At 42.0% G+C, this 18,787-nt stretch overlaps 2 protein-coding genes across 3 annotated transcripts in view; one reads left to right on the forward strand and one right to left on the reverse strand.

The window, feature by feature from the left end:
- The window catches only part of ZNF3 (zinc finger protein 3), a 527,297-nt gene that overhangs the window by 27,712 nt on the left and 480,798 nt on the right, over window positions 1-18,787 (reverse strand). The gene's annotated exons all lie outside the window — the stretch shown is intronic.
- On the forward strand, window positions 1,324-14,692 carry ZNF655 (zinc finger protein 655). Of its 2 annotated transcripts, XM_068968861.1 has the most exons (5): window positions 1,324-1,360; window positions 2,525-2,681; window positions 3,857-3,942; window positions 4,337-4,463; window positions 5,415-6,082. In XM_068968861.1, the coding sequence occupies exons 2-5, from the start codon at window positions 2,552-2,554 to the stop codon at window positions 5,609-5,611; spliced, it is 540 nt and encodes a 179-aa protein (XP_068824962.1). In that variant the 5' UTR covers window positions 1,324-1,360; window positions 2,525-2,551; the 3' UTR covers window positions 5,612-6,082. The 2 variants fall into 2 exon arrangements, with proteins under 2 accessions (XP_068824962.1, XP_068824961.1); XM_068968860.1 differs by lacking the exons at window positions 3,857-3,942; window positions 4,337-4,463; window positions 5,415-6,082 and adding exons at window positions 11,139-11,243; window positions 11,750-14,692.

Genomic DNA, 18,787 nt, shown 5'->3' on the forward strand with positions numbered 1-18,787 from the left:
GTCGTCTGTTGTCTCGGGGATCTCAATAGGAACAACAGACATCATCAGGAGGCGTAGTTGTGTTCAACACACACAAAGTTTTCAACCGGAGCTGTCCAATAAACAATTGACTAAGCAGTGCTTTATTTATTTTTTAAAACAACGAATCTCTTATCTGTGATGCTGACTCCATTGTGACAAATACTGTAGACTAGAAAGGCTATGTCATTGAAAGAAGTTGTTTTAGATCCCTGAGATACTCGAAGAAAAAAGGAAGGGAAGGCATATAAGAGTATTCCAGAGGCTTATGTAGTTTGAAAAAGCACGGAGACGGTCACACTTGATTTTTCTTATTTTTAATCGGAAGTGTCAAACATCATTAAAGGATAATACCTGATTTGGGAGCCTAAACAGAGGAAAAGTATCTAAAGTCCCTTTCAAATCACTGTTTATAGTCTTTAAGAAACTTGCCAGTTCCTGGTGGACCTAGCTCAACCACAGGACATCCCATCCCCTAAGGATCCAGGAGACCACAATGGCCCAGGGGATTTTGTGCCAGCCCTGGGACTGCCTGTTCACATGCTCCTGCTCTATCCATCCTTGCTTCTGCACAGCCCTTTCCATCAGGAACACAACACTTTTCCAGTCTCTCTCCCACTCCAGCTTGCTCAGTGCCCCTACCTTCCCCCAAGAACCGTGTTATATTTCAATCCTAGGATTTTCTGAGGTCTTCATATCACCGAAGCGCCTTCAACACTGGCTTTAATCAGCGTGTTTGTACCCTTGAGCTAGCTCCCGACCAGCTGATTCATGGAAGTCGGACCACTAGGTTGGCCATTCGTCCTCATTTCTCATACCCACCCACCCCCAAGCGCAAGGGCCACCACCCTGCGATGAGTCTTGAGGGTTGGCTGGAGCCAGGGATGGGCCAGCGGGGGCGCCTTCCCAAATCCGGGTCGGCTGCGGTCACTATCGGTGTACTGGTTAGAGTGGCCAGTCAGGGTCAGCAGGAGGGTGAGACCGGCAACAGGACATGTAAAAGCCTGGGAAGCGAGCCTCGGTTTCCTGAGGCCCTCATCCGGGGCCCTCATCCGGGGCCCTCATCCGGGGCCCTCATCCGGGGCCCTCATCCGGGGCCCTCATCCGGGGCCCTCATCCGGGGCCCTCATCCGGGGCCCTCATCCGGGGCCCTCATCCGGGGCCCTCATCCGGGGCCCTCATCCGGGGCCCTCCCTGCCCCCGCTGTCGGACTCCGCCCCCGGAAGTGCCAGCGAGAAGCGCAGCCTCCGAGCAGTCTAGAGCGACCCCCCCAACCCTGGGGCGGCTTTGAGAGCACGGGTGTCCGCGACGCGATAGCCGCCCGGCCCGCCCCTCCACCCTGGTGAGTCCCCGGAAGCCGTCCTGAGGTCGCGTTGGGTCGGCGCCTTGTTTAGCCTCCTGGGGAGGAGCAGGAGTCTCCTGGCTCCGGCCGACGGCGGTTCCCGTCCCCAGAAGCGCGCAGGGCCGGTGTGCGACAACCAGTTTCTCTTCAGTCAGGGTTCTCCCCGACGCCCGGCGGACGAAGGGCTGGGCCATCAGGACCCAGTGACCGTGGCTTGCTGTGAGATGGGTTTCCGGGACCCGCTTCGCCCTTTTGGGGCCGTTTCTTGACAGAGCAGAGAAGTGGGAGGGCGGTAGCGCCGAGCGAGGCCTTCTGAGGGCAGGGCGTGAGGGCCCTTTCTGAGGGTGTGGAAGGGGGACGGGGGCCTGCTGCGTCCTTTGGTGTGAAGGACAACCAGTCCGACCTGTTTGAGTCGCAGCCCTTCCCTGTTACTGTCAGGGTCGTGGGAAGAGGTCTGCCCACCTAGTCTGAGTTGTCGAAGGGTCTGACCCCCAAAGTGGAATTTAGTCATCAGTCAGGGTTTCCCTTGTGGCTCAGCTGGTAAAGAATCCGCCTGCAATGCGGGAGACCTGGGTTCAATCCCTGAAATGGAAAGATCCCCTGGAGAAGGGAAAGGCTACCCACTCCAGTATTCTGGCGTGGACTGTAGTCCATGGGGTCGCAAAAAGTCGGACACGACTGAGCGACTTTCAGTTACTCATTCACTCGGCCACTCAGTAATTCAGAATGGGCTGACAGAGTGTTTACCAAGTAATTCCTCAGGGTCTTGCTTTAAAAAATAACAAGTAATAATGCATTTCTCGAGAATTAATGTATTTCACTGGGTACACACTTGATCCTTGAAAGAAGTTTGTAAATTTCAGGTATTTTGAATTTCCACAGAAATCTCTACACTATTAAATTGTCTTTATTTTAAAAAATTCCACAAGTTCAGAATTAGCGAAGTTCAACTAAACCTGCAAACTTGGACCATATGACATGGTTCTTAAATACCTGAAAGTGAATGATGTCTATTTTTCTTTCTGCTCTATATTTAGGTGGTTAATTGTTATTAACTATTTTCACTGTGTCTGCAGTGTGTAAGATCCTTTGTTAAGTCATGAAGGTGTCAAATGATGGCTCTTTTAACTTGTTACAATCATTTCTCCTCATCTCACTCCGCAGTGATGGTCATTGTCCTCCAGAACAGTGATGGAGGAGATACCAGCCCAGGAAGCAGCAGAATCTCCAGTGGTCCAGTTTCAGTCCTTGGAGACCCACTCTGAGGGTCTGTCCCCAGAGTTCATGCAGGATACCGACATGGAACAGGGACTCACTGGGGGTAAGGCAGAGAGAATACTTCCATCCAGGAGAATGGGAGTGTAGAGGGACTCCTGGGCCTGGGATGAGAGAGGCCAGGGGCTTCAATGAGAGGATGGCCCCTAGAGGGAGGTCTAGCAGGGAGGGACAGATGTGGCTCAGTTCAGTCCTGATTGGGGCCCCTCTGTGGAGGTCAGCCTGTCCTTCTTTAATAGGCAGAGTGGTCTTCACTCACTCTATTCAGGCTTTTTTCTTTCATATAATTTTCACTTCATCCCAGTTACCACATTCAGAATAAGTTAGAAGAAATGCTGCTTTTGCCGCCCCTCACAGTCCTTGCCTCGCTTTCACTTCCTCTTAGATTTAGGGCCTGTCCCTAACCCTGTTCCTTTAACTTAGTTTCTTCCTTCCTTGACCTTTTGTGCTTTACCAGCTGCCATTATGTTGCAACTGCAGTGTTTTTGACTGCTCTAATTTTGATCAAGAAAGCAACCATTGAATTCGTGGGTTGAGCACAGGCTTAGAGCAGTGTATACATATCACATACAGACTGTAAAATAACATTTTTATGTTATAGAGATAGGTTGGTCTGTCTTGTACTCCCTTTGTTTTGTATGAAGTTTGTCTGAGATTTACTTGTGGCCAACTGCAGTGCCTGAAATAACCTGTGTGTCAGGAACCCCAACCGAATGCCATGGTCTTTTGAGTGCTGTGGGGCATTGTTCGAGTGTAGAAAGGATTATGAGGAAACAGATGACCATTCCTTATTCTTGGGGGCTTTACACACTGGTTGCAGAGACGGTGCTCATTCTCAAAAGTTTACAGAGCAGTGTCTGGGAGAGGGTCAGAAGTCTACTAAATAACCGTGGCCTTGGATGAGTCACTGCAAACCTTTATGCTTGGCTTTGCCCATCTGCAAAACAGGTAATGGTGCTCACTTTTTTGACATGACATTTATGTCATGACGTGGGGATGTAGTGCAATATGAGATTTCATAATAAAATCCTGAGTCATGGGTTTAAACATGTGGAAGGAGGGCATGCAGGTGTTGAGATAGTGCAGGACAAACTCAGTATCCGATAAACATTCATTGGTTTTACTGTAATGTCAATGTGAAGAAGGGTCCCACTGACTCTCTTTTGTGAGGGCTCCCTGGGAAGGGCTGCTCTCACTCTTGGCTCCTTTCTCCTCCCTCAGCTCCACCTGTTCCCCAGGTGTCTTCTCTTCCCCACGAGGGAAGCCCAGGAGACCAGGCAGCTGCGCTCCTGACAGCCAGGTACCAGGTGAGCTGAGGAACCCTCTGCTTTTCCTCAGGGACTATTGCTGCTGATTGAGCGTGGCCCTTTTCCTCATCCCATCCATAAGCCTTGCCTGGAGATCTTTTTTTAATAGCAGATCGCAGGTTGGGTGCCTATCATCCTCAGAGAGCCGGACTTCACAGAAACCACCTTTCCGTCTCCCCAGTACCACCAGTAAACACTGTTCTTTTATCCTTGGTGCTATCATGGGTGCTTATTAGATGTTAAAGGATTGTGGAACCTATTCCCAAGATGTGCCTCTGTTCTCCCTCCTTTCCAACGTAAATGCACACTGCAGACCCTCTGTGTCATCTTTGTTCTCTGGCCGCGATGGTGTGGTGGCCGCCTTCGCCAGAGCAGCCAGGCTGTGTTATTTCAGGAATTTGTGACATTCGAGGATGTGGCTGTGCACCTTACTCGAGAGGAATGGGGATGCCTGGACCCTGTTCAGAGGGCTCTCTACAGAGAAGTGATGTTAGAGAATTATGGGAACCTGGTCTCACTGGGTAAGGATTGCCTTTCCTATTATTCAGTTTACCTATTAGGGTTTCTTTACTTCCTTGTTTTTGAGTAGTTGTGAGGTCTCTGAGTGTGGCTCAAATTCCAGGTCTTAGAACCTCTTGAGACCTCAATCTTTAAGGTCATCTCCTCTGGGAGTGGGTTTCCTTTGGGGATGTCAAGAGGAGACATTCTACTCCTTATCCTCAGTTAATGTTTACTGCTTTTGTGGGGCATCTGTTCCCTGTTACTAAAGGGAAACTTGCTGGTGCTTTGCGAGTTCTCAATTTCCCTATCTTTCCCTTTTTTATGAGAGGGACTCTAGGGCCTCCCAACCGACAACCAGACACTTTTCTTCCTGGTAATTCAGTGTCCCTGTATCTGAGAGTTTCCCATTTTTCTTGGAAGAAGAAATGCCTTTTTTTTTCTTTTTAACATAGGCTAAAATCTTTGTTGAGTAATCCCTCACCTCTTAAGATCCCTAAATTCATCTGCAAGCAGGCAGAATTTCAGAGGCTTGATCTCAAGGCATGACTCACTGCCAGTACATTTCAGTGAGTCATCCAGACAGTAATCCTGCTTCACCCGAGCAGTAGCAGTCTCACACTTAAAGACCAAGTCTCTCCTTTGTCATTTGGATGGTGCAGTTGGCAGTTGAGATGAGGCAACTTGTAGTGCTCTAGAGAAGCATCAGGGGGAGCTGCCAGCACCTGCCTTGGTGTGAACATTGCTCCTTTTCCTCTTTTTTGGCCTGTCTCTGCTCCTCTTTTCTTTGTTATGTATGTACTTAATCACACTTTCTCTTTTCTTTCTCTTTTTTTCTTTTTTGCTTTGCCTGTGCTGGTGGCATCCAGGGTGTTGTTTTGTCTCTTTGATTAATTCTTGTCTGTGGGGAGGCAGCCTGCCCACTGGGAAGGTTAGTCGTGTGTTTTCCATTCCTGGCTCTTTGATCTTTGTAGGCATACTTCTCCGCCTTCCCACCACCCGGATTCATAGTGTGAATTCCTGCCCGGCCCTGAGTCATACCCAGGCAAGTGCTTTCTCTGGAGAAACACTTGCCATCCTTGCAGCAGGAATCTCCAGGAGATGGCCCAGGTGTCGGCATCCCATCGATAGTGCTCGTCCCCGCTCGGAAACTCCTTTTCCACGATTGTGAGATCTTACACTTGATTGATGGAGTAGATGTTTCCCAGGAGGCTACCACTGTGTAAAATTGCAGCTCCTCAAATGACCTTTGATAAATTTCCAAGGGCCAAGGATGCCCTCCATTGCAACCAGAATTTTGAACCTTGAATTTTGAGTTCATTCAGAAGCCATGGTTGGTGGTCATCGACTTGTGTTCTCAGAAACCACAGAGTTCGACTCCAGCTCTTCAGTTATGACCTTTCCATGTTATTTTAGACTGTGAAACACATGTTGTGTGCCCCTCCTTTTCCATAGTGAACACAAACTGCCCCATATGTTGCCTGAATCTCCTGAGACCCCTGGGCCTTCCTCATGTTTAACATTCTAGTCTTTTCCTTCCTTTAAATCCCTGTGACCCCCTCCAGGGTCCTATCTTTGTCTCCTTTATTCTTTACAGTGTTGTATAGATTGATGCATTTATATAATCTTCCCAGATCAAGTGTTCCTTAAAGACTTTTTTGATGGAGGGGAAATGGGAGGGCAGAAGAATTCAGTTTTTTTCAGGCTATTAAAACCATTGTATATTTAACAACTTGTAAATTATAAAGTGATATGTAATTGTAAATTACTGTTAATTTTACCTAATAATTACATAATTTCCAACAGTTTACCTGTCTACTTTTTGAAGTAAAGCATCTTCTTAGTACTTCATTCAGCCTAATAACACAGCTTACTGTTAGGCTGAATTTGATCCCATTTCCTCTGTCATCTCTGCACATGCACAGGACATGTTTGTACATTCACACATGCTGGGCACAATTACATACAAGAAACCCTACTACTCAACTTGCTCTTTGACCAAGTGCCCAGCCTCTCCTTGAGGCTGTCTTTTTTTTTGACGTCTATTTTTGACAGTCTTTGGGAAGTCATTTTCATATTTGGGGGTTCAGCAAACTCCACCTGTAGTTAGCTTAATGTTTGGCATTGCAAAATAAGCACTTTATAACTCAGCCTCTGACTTAGCAGCTGTGGGTTCCAGTTCATATCTTTTTCCCGTGACAGAACCTCTGAGCTGCATTTGTCAGATATCAGAGCCTTGGCCTTTTGGTTAAGTGCTTCCACTACAATGTAGTGAATGTGCAGAGTAGGAACAGAGTAATAAAATACTAGGCAAAATTTTCGTTACTTAATCTTAAAAAGAAGCATATACTGTTGACAGTGAGTGAATTACTGGCTTGGGGATCATGCCCAAAGGGAAATTATCTGTGACTTAGTGCTGGAGATTAAGATCAGGAAAAGGACATGGATTGAATTTCACATGGGGCAGTGTGGCAGATGCCCTCTTAGACGATAGCATTAGAAACCTGCTTACCAGAACTGCTGGGTGATGATTGAGTTGGTAAATCACGAATGTTTGGCACATAGCCCTTCCTTTTTGAAGTCAATGTCATGAGGAGAGAAATGATTTTGTGTGGAATGTTTCTCACTGCCACAACTATTCATTGATATTAGGTACTTAATGTATCTCTCACTTAATCCTTACTGTAACTCTTTCAGCAGATGTTATTCTGTTTTTTACCTGAGGTGGTTGAGGCTAAGAGAAGTTAAGTGATCTACTCAGGGTCAAAGCTAGGTTAGGGGCTCAGATCTGACTTGAAAGCCCATGCTTTTTCACTGTTTTATACCTTAGGACAGTCAATTCAACCACATGTGGTGTTTTGTATATTTTTATGGCTCAGTATTCTGATGATAATTTAAAATAGGCACAATAAATTGGACAGGCAGGTGTGAGTTTATACACTTTGGGAGTAGAAAGGGCATGCATTCAAGAAAAAATTGTTAAAGGATACATTCCATCGTAAATAGGTATCTGCACAAGAATGTATTGCTAAGGAGAGATTTTTGTGTGTTAACTATCAGGCAGAGAAGCATGAAGCTTTCAGATGGCTAAAATCTTAGCACAGCACTGATACAGGCAACAAACAATGAGGTGAATTTTAAATGTTATTTTTAAAGATCAGATGAAGTTAAAAATTAGAAAACTATCAAGGTTGCAGTTTAAAAAATCAAAATGTTTTGATAAAAAATAAGTAATTTTAGATAAATGCATATTTTGAAAGCATAGATTCTTGACTTTAGGAAAAAAGCATTCAGGCCAGTGGTAAGAAAACCTACTTTAGTGCTCTCTGTGACTCTTATAGATTGGAAAGAATATTAACTGTGAGGTCCATTTGCCTGTGATTGAGCAGATTATTTAAATGGATTATAATGATTTTTTAATCTATAAAACATGAAAAATAATGTCTGCTTTCTGAGTTGTGCCAAGGATTAAATTAGTTTATGTATGTAAGTACAGGGCTAGTGGTAGTTACTTAAATTTTTTTTTTTTATTTTTGGAAAGGACAGTAAGAGAGTGAGCTTTGGATCAGATTTCTCAATACAAACAAATTTCAGGAGAGTGTTCAATTATTTCTTTATAATGGAATTTTCTCAAATTGAATATTACTCAGACTGTGCCCAGTGGTTTGGATTTTTATTATAAAGAGATTTTCATTTCTTTGACAGTGAATGTTCTCTTACATCCATTTTAATTAAGAGTCATGATTCTTGCCGGATGTGGTGGCGCGCGCCTGTTATCCCAGCTACTCGGGAGGCTGAGGCTGGAGGATCGCTTGAGCTCAGCAGTTCTGGGCTGCAGTGCGCTATGCCAATCGGGTGTCTGCACTAAGTTCGGCATCAATGTGGTGACCTCCTGGGAGCAGGGGACCACCAGGTTGCCTAAGGAGGGGTGAATTGGCCCAGGTTGGAAACGGAGCAGGTCAAAACTCCCGTGCTGATGAGTAGTGGGATCACGCCTGTGAATAGCCACTGTACTCCAGCCTGGGCAACATAGTGAGACCCTGTCTCTTTAAAAAAAAAAAGAGTCATGATTCTCAATCTGTTGGATCCTGACTCTCCATGTATTGTTCTAATTACAGGTTCTCTGTTCTTTTTATTGTTTTCACCTTTTGCTTCATTGTCACTATGTTGGTCTTCTGTTCTCTTTCTGTGCATATTTAGAGGAAGGGATAGATATCAATCACAATCATTATTTTTTTACTAGCAGATTATTTAAAGGCCAGTTTCTGAAATAAGAGTGTCTGAGCCCTGGCTTCACTAGGTATCATGACCTTGGGTGAGTTACTTAACCTCTCTGAGTCTTAGTTTTCACATTTGTAAAATTGGCACAGTAATAATTCCTATCTCATGAAGGTGTGGTGAGTATTGAGTAAGTGAAAGTTTATAAGATTCTTGGAATGACACTTTGCACCTACCAAAGCTTAGTGGATCTTAGCTTAATATTTTGATAATACAAGTGACTTTTAACTTTAAGCCTGTATGTTGAATCCTGTTTTCTTTTCTAAATTGCAATCTTGTATCTCTCACTGCTAGGCATTCTCTTTTATACCTTCCTGCATATTACCTTAAACACATGTCTAAAATCAAACTCCTAATCCCACATGAAGATGATCTTTTTTATTGTGTGTATGTGATTTAAATGTAGATGCAGAGTAAAGAGGGGCTTTCCTGGTGGCTCTAATGGTAAAGAATCTGCCTGCAATGCAGGAGACCTAGATTTGATCCCTGGGTCAGGAAGATCCCATGGAGAAGGGAATGGCAACCCACTCCAGTATTCTTGCCTGTAGAATTCCATGGACAGAGGAGCCCTGGCGGGCTATAGTCCATGGGGTCGCAAAGAGTCAAACACAACTAAGCGACTAAAGCTTTCACTTTTCACTTCAAAGAGTAAGTAACAAAAATTAATTTTGATTATCAAATACTTAGAAATATCTTAATAAATATCTATTAAAAGATGCAAATTGTGTTATCAGAATTTTGAGCAGGGTAGTTACTGCTTCATGACCTTTTTTTTTTTTTTAACTTGAAAAAACTATTTGATTTGACATAGAGTATCTTAACTAAATTAATAAGTGTCTAGAAGGAGAATTGACTCTATTTATGCCCAAGAGAATTCAGAAACACAGTAAATGCCTTTATTATATCTATTGTGGTCTCCCTGCTCATAGACTCTCACATGGAATCTCATAGGACAGCTGTTGGTTTATCAGTTTTCAGGCCCAGAACCCTTTTTAAAACCTTGATTATCTGTTGACACTTTAGACACAAAATTAGCTGTCAATGAGTAGCTCTTAAGTAAATGAGTCAAAAGAAGTGCACAATACAATGCACATGGTCCCTGTTATCAAAATTTATAAATTAAATAGGAATGATAATACCAAGAAACAGTTTTTAAAAGTCTATAAAACTCCATTATATAGAAATGTGTCAGGATAGGAGGGGGCTTCCCAGGTAGCTCAGCTGGTAAAGAATCTACCTGTAATGCAGGAGACCTTGGTTTGATTCCTGGGTCGGGAAGTTCCCCTGGAGAAGGGATAGGCTACCCACTCCAGTATTCTTGCCTGGAGAATCCCCATGGACAGAGGAGCCTGGTGGGCTACAGTACATGGAGTCTCCAAGGGTCAGACACAACTGAGCGACTAAGTACAGCACAGGATAGGAACAAATAATACGTTCTGTAGACATTCAGTAAATGAAGAGAAAGGGTTTTTGGAGATGAGGGGCTTGACTGAGACCTTGCATGTGTGCTACTAGAAACTTTGTGGGCTGAGTACATGTAAAAACTGCCCCTTTGATACTGTAATAGTTCTCCCCTCAGAAGCAGACTGCCTCTTGCTTTTGCTTTAAAAGAGATTAGAAAAAAAAATAAATAAATAAAAGAGATTAGATCTTAGCAGTCCATTAGGCAAGCCAGAGAAAGACCATTTTATGTGAAAATGCACTTTTATTGCACTTTCCTCACTACATAATATTATAGTAAGTTGTATCTGTCTCTGCAATTAGAGTGTAAGGTCCTTGAGGGGATGGACTGTATCTGCTTGGGCTCTTATTTCCTACATACTTTGCATATAGGAGGCATCCCATAAACATTTGTTGAACAAGAGTATAAGCTCCTAAGGGGTAAGGATGTGTCATATTACTTGTTTCCTCATATGCCCTAAAATGAATTATTTTCTGAAATTGGTCCTTGCAGTATTTATTCAGTCTTCACTGATTTTGTTGCTACAGTTTAGCTCACCATACAACAGGTGCCTGAGAATTGACCTTCTAGTCCAGCAGAGTCATATTTTGACACCTTCCATTTTGACTAGGTCTAATACGTATACATTGGGTCTGATACGAAGATTGATCTATAAGCAGTCGGTAAAGAGTAAGAATGATAATTTCTGTGAAGACAGGTACACACTTATGCACAAATTCCCTGGTCTGAGTATGTTTAAATGAATATTTTTAACTGAGTATGTTTAAATGCTCCTTAGCATACCCCTTTCTAGAGCACAAACATGAATTCTGTGTTGAAGGTCTTTGGCTTTCTCACTCCCCAGGCCTTCCTAATGTCTTCTAAGAATTTACTTTCTCTCTTCATTAACCACTAATTAAGAGAAAAATGTAGTATCTGGGGATAAAATGCCACATCCCATTTCCTTCTCTGTGAGCAGGATTTCCAATTTTCAAGCCTGATGGGATCTCCCAGCTGGAACAAGATCTACAAGTCTTTGATCTGGAAACTAAGAATAGAGAAGTCTTAAGAGATGACTGCTCAGGTGAGTAAGGCAGAATCAATCAGATGAACTAGCTGGGAAGTAGAGTCTAGTTGTTGAGCCAAGCTGTAGCTGCTTTGGAAGTCAGTGAAGAGCTCTGTATCCCTGAATAAAGAGCTCTTTCCTTTCCCCCTTTTTTTTTGATGAACTCTTTCCAGTTATTTTGTCCTTTATCCATAAGATGTAGTAGGTCCCTATTCAAGTTACTTGTCTATAATTCTGTTGAACTAGTTCCCTGTTATCTCTGTTGAACACCTTAATTGGTTATCTCCTTACTCTGCTGAACCTGCCCTCTGTTTCTGTCACACCCTGAACCACTTGGATCCTACCTCACTGCTCCTATTCATGCCCGTACATCTGCTGTTGAGATTTTGTGCCTATGTTTCAAAGTAAATAAACTTCTCTTACCCTGGTAGACTGTAGATTATTTAGTTTTCTCCTCTAAGTTTTCTTTTTCTAAGCACAGGGTACAGATTATATTTGCATTTTCTATTTATATATTGAATCAGATGGAGAGACCAGAGAAGAGAACAAGCTGTTGATTCCTAAGCAGAAAATTCCAGAAGAAGTACATTCATACAAAGTGAGAGTAGGAAGATTCAAAAAGGATATTGCCCAAGTTCCTGAGACTAGAGAAGTGTATAAGCCTGAGGACAGATTAGAAAGGCTTCAGGAAATCCTAAGAAAATTTCTCTTCCTGGAGAGAGAGTTTAGGCAAATAACAATCAGTAAGAAAACCTTCACCAGTGAGAAGAACAATGAATGTAATGAACTTGAAAAAAGCTTCAGTCTGGACTCTACTCTTGATACAGATCAGAGAGTTCTTAGAATACAGAATGTTGATGACATTGATAAGTACGATGTGAGCCTCAACCAGAATTCATCGGGTAAACAGGAACAAATAAATCTAACGCAGGATTTTCACAGTAATGATTATAAGGACAGTTTAATGGAACTCTCCCACCTTAGTAACTGTGAGAGCATTCCTACCACTGAGAAATCTTATAAATGTGATGCATGTGAGAAAATCTTCCATCAGAGCTCAGCCCTTTCTAGACATCAGAGAATTCATACTAGAGAGAAACCCTACAAATGTAAAGAATGTGAAAAATCTTTCAGTCAGAGTTCAAGTCTTAGTCGACATAAAAGAATACACACTAGAGAAAAACCCTATAAATGTGAAGCATCTGATAAATCCTGTGAGGCATCTGACAAATCTTGTAATCAGAGCTCAGACATACTTCAGCATAAGAGGATTCACACTAGAGCAAAATCTTATAAATGTAGCAGTTGCGAAAGGGTCTTCAGTCGTAGTGTACACCTCACTCAACATCAGAGAGTTCATAGAGAGATGCCTTGTAAATGTACTGTGTGTGGCAGTGATTTCTGTCACACCTCACACCAAGCTGAACATCAGAAGGTCCATGATGAAGAGAAGTCCTATGAATACAATAACTGTGGATTGACCTTTATTAAACATCAAGGAATTCGTCCCAGAGAAAAGCCCTATACGTGTAATGAATGTGGAAAAGACTTCAGATTGAATTCTCATCTTATTCAGCATCAAAGAATTCACACAGAGAAACCACATGAATCTAGTGGAAGTGGAAGAGCTTTCAGCCAAACCGCATGCCTTATTCAGCATCACAAAGTTCATAGGAAAGACAAATCCTATGAGTGTAATGATTATGAGGATAATTTCAGCCATAGCTCAGATCTTGTCCTGCAACAGGAAGTCATCACCAGAGAAAAAGCCTTCGATTGTGATGCGTGGGAAAAGAGCCTCAGTCAGAGAGCACACCTTGTCCACCATCAAGGTATTCATACCAAAGAGAAACCTTATGAATGTAATGAACGTGGGGAGACATTTAATCAAGTTCAGGCCTCATTCAACATATGAGATGTCACACCAGGGAGCCATCACATGTGTCCTGACTGTGGTAAAGCCTTCAGTCCCAGCTCAACCTTCATTCAGCATCGAGGAATTCATACCAGAGAGAAACCTGAATGTGACAAACATTGGAAAGTTGTCAGTGTTGCACTCTTGACACCCACAAACCCACACCAATGAGAAAACCTACAAATACATTGAATGTGATAGATGCTTCACGCTATTTTCCTACCTTAGTATCATTGGAGAATTCATACTGGAATAAAATTCCATTGCTGTATGAATGTGAAAAAGCCTTCAGTCAAAGAAACTACCTTGTTGAGCATCAAATTCTTTTCATGCCGAATACCTATGAATGTAATGTGTATGTGCAGGAGGATTCAGCCATATTTCCAGCCCTCACTCAGCAGCAAAGAATCCATACCCAAGGGAAGTCCTTTGGGTATAGGAAATGTGACAAGTCTTTTAGTAGGAGTTCAAGTCGTTTTTCATCATCAGAATGTCCACACCAGACTGGAGTCTGATATAATGCAAGTGGAAACATTCAGCACCATATTTCAGGCTTTAGTCAATATCAAAATATTGAAGGGATAATTATTATTTTGTATAAAATAGTTAATACATAGTCCCAGTCTTTTTCACTGCAGAAGAGTCTAGTCAGAGGAGTGACTTGGTGAATGCAGTGCTGTTTTCTCATGGCATTCTTTTATTTAATAGGTGTTATAAGTAGGTATGTGTACTTTATTTATAGAAATCAAGCTATTTTTATTTTAATGTGGCCTATAAACATTTTTATTTTTCCTGAAATTGGTGTTTATGGTCCAATAAATGCTTCCCTGATACATTAATATACCAATGTTAAAACAATAACTTCTGGAAAGTTTTTCTCATTTAGCTTTTTCTACTGTTCTCAGCCAAAGTTCTCTCCAAAACAGACTCTTAGGCCTGCTCTTTTCCGAGGATCCTATTCCTTTCCAGCCACAGCATTTGGGTTCATGTTGGTTTTTCCATTCTCTTAAGCACTTTCAATGATGGTTTCCTAGTTTTAAGCTTTAAGCCAGTGGTATGCCGTCCTTACTTACTTTTTGGGTGCCTTCTTTCTGAGGCAAAATATCTTTAAAAGAAATGGGTTTTCACACTCTTGTCTGTTCATAAGTATGAAGGATTCTGTTTCCCCTGAGTCTCTGGCAAGAAGCGAAACATTTTCAAGTGACACCCAAGTTCTTAGCTGTGTTAGCATTCACAGCCTTCTGAGAGATGAGAAAAACATTAGAAGATGACAATACTGGTGGTAGCCTAGCTATATTCGGTGTCTATTCTGTATGTCTAAGTTGAGGATGGTTTATGTCCATTAAAGGCCAGCAGAACACTCAAGTCTGCCTTCAATAGGGCAAAACATAAAGAACGTATGTTAAGAGATCAGAGATCTTCATAAAGGAATACTGCCTTCCATCAGATATTGCGGTTTTTGTGTAGTATCTCAAGAATGGCAGAGAAGCCTGTAAACATTTAACTGTTACAGTTGCTTCATTATCTGTTTGGGATTGTTTACAAATCATATATATATATATTTTACAAGAGTCTACAGGCCATATAGAACCTTTTTTTTTTTTTTGGTTGATGAAACTGATCATAGATAGACATTGGCTCCACAGATCAGGGTCACTGTCATAACACCTAGCAAGAGTTCATGATTCTGCAGATGATGTCAAAGTATTTGATTGTATTTTCCCATCTTAAGCATTTTGTGAATAAAGCAAGTGTTATTTAAAACTCTAGTAGTTGTCCCAGTGATTGAATTCACCTGTTAAAATACTTACTAGGGATCCTCAACAAGTAATACAAAAATGCATTGCTTACTTTGTAAGCCTTTTCTGCCTAATAAGCTTTAGGGTAGTTCTACCACTGTATTTTACCTTTTAGCCATCAGCAAGCATAGGATCTCATCTGGACAAGGTAGGGACCTAAATGAATTGATCTAAATGTAAAAGCATATGAAAAGATGCATGTTTTTGTTTTTTTTTTCTTTCCTATCTATGAACATGTATACCCTACTAATAGAGACCACCAGTAGTCACCTCTGGTGATTATGAAACAGCAGGTTGAGTAATCTCTAAATAGCAGGAAATGTAAAAATCACGTTATGCATTTGGTTTAGGAATGTGCTTTTTGTACTTCCACTTGAATAAAGGTGTGTTTGATGCTACGAGAATCTGTTTCAAATAAAATCTGAAGTCCTCAGCCCAAAGTATTTGGGAATCTTCAAATCACCTTCCTGTCTGCAACTCAATTCTTTGCAGAAAGCTGACTCACAGCAGGAGTAGGTCACTCTTTCCTGCAGGTATAGTGCTTGGTCCTCCACAGAACTCTGGAATAAAGTCTGAATGTTTACAGCTTTAAAGGGTTACTTGACTGGGATGCTGTTGGCTCAAGAAGTAAATGGGTTGAGTAGAGGTAGGTAGAATGTGTTTTTTCAATAAAACATTTCAAAAAATGAGAAACCAGATCAGCACATTGTAAATCAACTATACTTCAATTAAAAAATTATTTTAAGATGAGAAATCGAAATAATCCTTGAGGACAAGTAACGTCCGTTTAAGCTTGCTGATATTTAATTGGTCCAATATAATATGTGTTTTTAGTCTTGAAGATGGGGAAGGAAGAGAAGAAATCTAATAGTTGGGACACCTAATTTTGTCTCTTTACCTGCTTATGTACACATTTATATATATATGCACATATTTGAACAATCCTCACAACTCTTTAAGGGAACAAACTGTTTAACAGAGACACTGAAGCGTAGAGAGGTTGAAGAACGCATAGGATCACACAGCAAGTTAATGGCTCAAAGTCAGGGATATTTGACTAAAGCTTTCCATCATCTTCATGTTGGTGTCTGACATCTCTCAGAACTTGGAGAGAGACATTTTCTTTGATAGCTCTTCATTCCCTGTTACATACTTAATTCACCATCAGTTTTCAGCTGATCCTAAATGCTCCCAGAGCTCCAGGAAGCTGGGAGAAAATAAATATCCCAGTATCTTCTGAAAGCTAGGTAGAACCGTCCCCCTCCCACCCACTCCCAGTCATTAAAGCAGGTTTAGAGTTTTGACAATGTCAGGCCATGGGTTAGATCTCCCAAATTCCCATCTCCTGCTAAGACATCCCCACTGCCATCGGTAGGTTAATATTTACACTTCTTTGTGCCCCAAATGCACTCACTTTTTTCTGCTAACTAGAACTTACTGATGGATACATATCCTTACCAAAGTTTGTTTACCACCTCTGGTTATATTCAGTGGTGGAGCAAAGTGGGTGGGCAATGGGAACATCAAGTTTGAGTCCTAGGTTTTCCGCTTGAGCAAGAGTAGATAGAGGGAGACTGGAAAGATGGAGAGCACAAGTGTTGTAAGGCAAAAGTATGTCAGAAGTCCCACAGAGGAACGAGTGGCATTTTCAAGGCAGTAATAAATGAGTTCGGAGAATGCCTCATCCTAGGAGATAGCACATGAGAATTTAAGAATGAAGTTCAAAGGATGCCCCTAGAGGGTTATCTCAGAAACTGGAATTTCTCACATTGAGAAGTTTAACCTGGTATGTCCTTTCATTCATTCAGTCATATAGTTGCCAGACAGTATGTTTAGTGCCAGCCAATGGATACAGTTAACCTAATCAAATGAATTAATCCATTGAGTAAAAAAGATTAGTCAAAGCAATGAGTTTGGAATTAGGCATACCTATGTTTGAACTTTATTAGCTATGACTTTGGACATTTTCCCTAGCCTTCCTAGTTTTGGCTATACAATGTGAATAGTAGCATGAACATTAAATGAGATAATGTAAAAGCTACTGGTCGTATAGTAAGAGCCCAAAAGTTATTAGTGTAAATAATAGTATCAAAACCACCATATTAGAGATACTTAGCATAAAATCTAAAAACGAGAGAATGAGCAAGTATTTTCCAGTGCAGGACTAGCATTGTCCAGTGAGGGACACCCTGAGTTTCATTTCAGTTCAGCTCAGTTGCTGAGTTGTGTCCGACTTTACGACCTGTGGACTGCAGGACGCCAGGCTTTCCTGTCCATCACCAACTCCTGGAGCTTACTCAAACTCATGTCCATTGAATCGGTGATGCCATCCAACCATCTCATCCTCTATTGTCCCCTTCTCCCACCTTCAATCTTTTCCAGCATCAGGGTTTTTTCTAGTGAGTCACTTCTTCGCATCAGGTGGCCAAAGTATTGGAGTTTCAGCTTCAGCATCAGTCCTTCCAATGAATATTCAGGACTGATTTTCTTTAGGATGGACTGTTGGATCTCCTTGGTGTCCAAGGGACTTTCAAGAGTCTTCTCCAACACCACAGTTCAAAAGCATCAATTCTTCAGCGCTCAGCTTCGGATAACTTAAATATAACTAGAGGAATCATTAGGCACTGTGGGCTGTATGTGGTAGGACATGCCTTCTAACAGGCAATTCCTGCTAGAGTCTGCAAACAGTGATGTGTCTCTAACATTTGTATCATATGGCATTATGTCTTACACTCCTTTCAAGATTTGAGTGCATGAAGGAGCCAGTGTTAAATCTGTCGATTAAAAAGATGTACATCATAAGCGTTGCGAGTTAAGTTTTATTTGGGGCAAAATGCTGATTGCAGCCTGGGAGACATCACTTCAGATAGCTCTGAGAGACTGCTCCAAAGCAGCAGTGGGGATAGGTCAATATATAAGATTTCGGTGAAGTGTGTGTTAGTCGCTCAGTCGTGTCCGACTCTTTGCGACCCCACAGATTGGGGTCCCCCAGGCTCCTCTGTCCATGGAGTTTTCCAGGCAAGAAGACTGGAGTGAGTTGCCATTCCCTTCTCCAGGGGGATTTCAATGCAATGTTGAAGGGAGAGTTCAATGCAATGAAGCACTCATTTTATAAAAGGGTTTCTGCTAGTCATGAGGAGCTGATATCATGAAAGGATTTAGTGCTTTTCTAGATATGAGGAGATTGGGATCATGAAATCAGTTCCTAAAAATATCTGTCTAAAGACCTGTTATACCAGTAGAGTGCCTCACTGTCCACCCTGAATTCCCTTCAGGGAAAGTCGAAGGTCAGCAACTGCAGCAGCACTGGCAGATGGCAAATGTCCTTGCTATTCAGTTGCTGGCAAATGCTCTCGAGAAGTGCCAATTTGTAGTGGATAAATCCAAGAATGGTTTCAAATAGATGGTGCTCTGTACAAATCAAAGAGAAAATATTTTTTGGATTATTTTGCTGCCTCATCCCATTCACTTCACTTTAAGAAAATGGTTACTCTCTTATGTTTGTATGTCATCCATGCTTATAAATTTTACAACTCGGGCGTAATTACAAGTTTTTCTTTCCAGCAGTTTCTCATGTTACAATACTGCCCCAGTCTTCCTTCATTTTTCTTTCCTGAGTGTGGTTGGCCTCCAGGCTCTGGTTTGAACAGGCCAGGGTTTGAATCCTGCCTCTAGTTCACTCACTCACTGCCGCTTCTGGCAGGTAGAATAGTAAAAAATACCAACTTTATGGGATTGTTGTGAGGGTTAATGGGATGTCAGTTTCAGTGGTCCACAACTGGTAGCTGTCGTTTTTTACTTTACCAGGAGAATCCTTGAGCATGAACAACTCATTGCCTTAACCTTTT

This window comes from Capricornis sumatraensis, chromosome 3 (assembly GCF_032405125.1).
Source record: "Capricornis sumatraensis isolate serow.1 chromosome 3, serow.2, whole genome shotgun sequence".
Taxonomy (NCBI): Eukaryota; Metazoa; Chordata; class Mammalia; order Artiodactyla; family Bovidae; genus Capricornis; species Capricornis sumatraensis.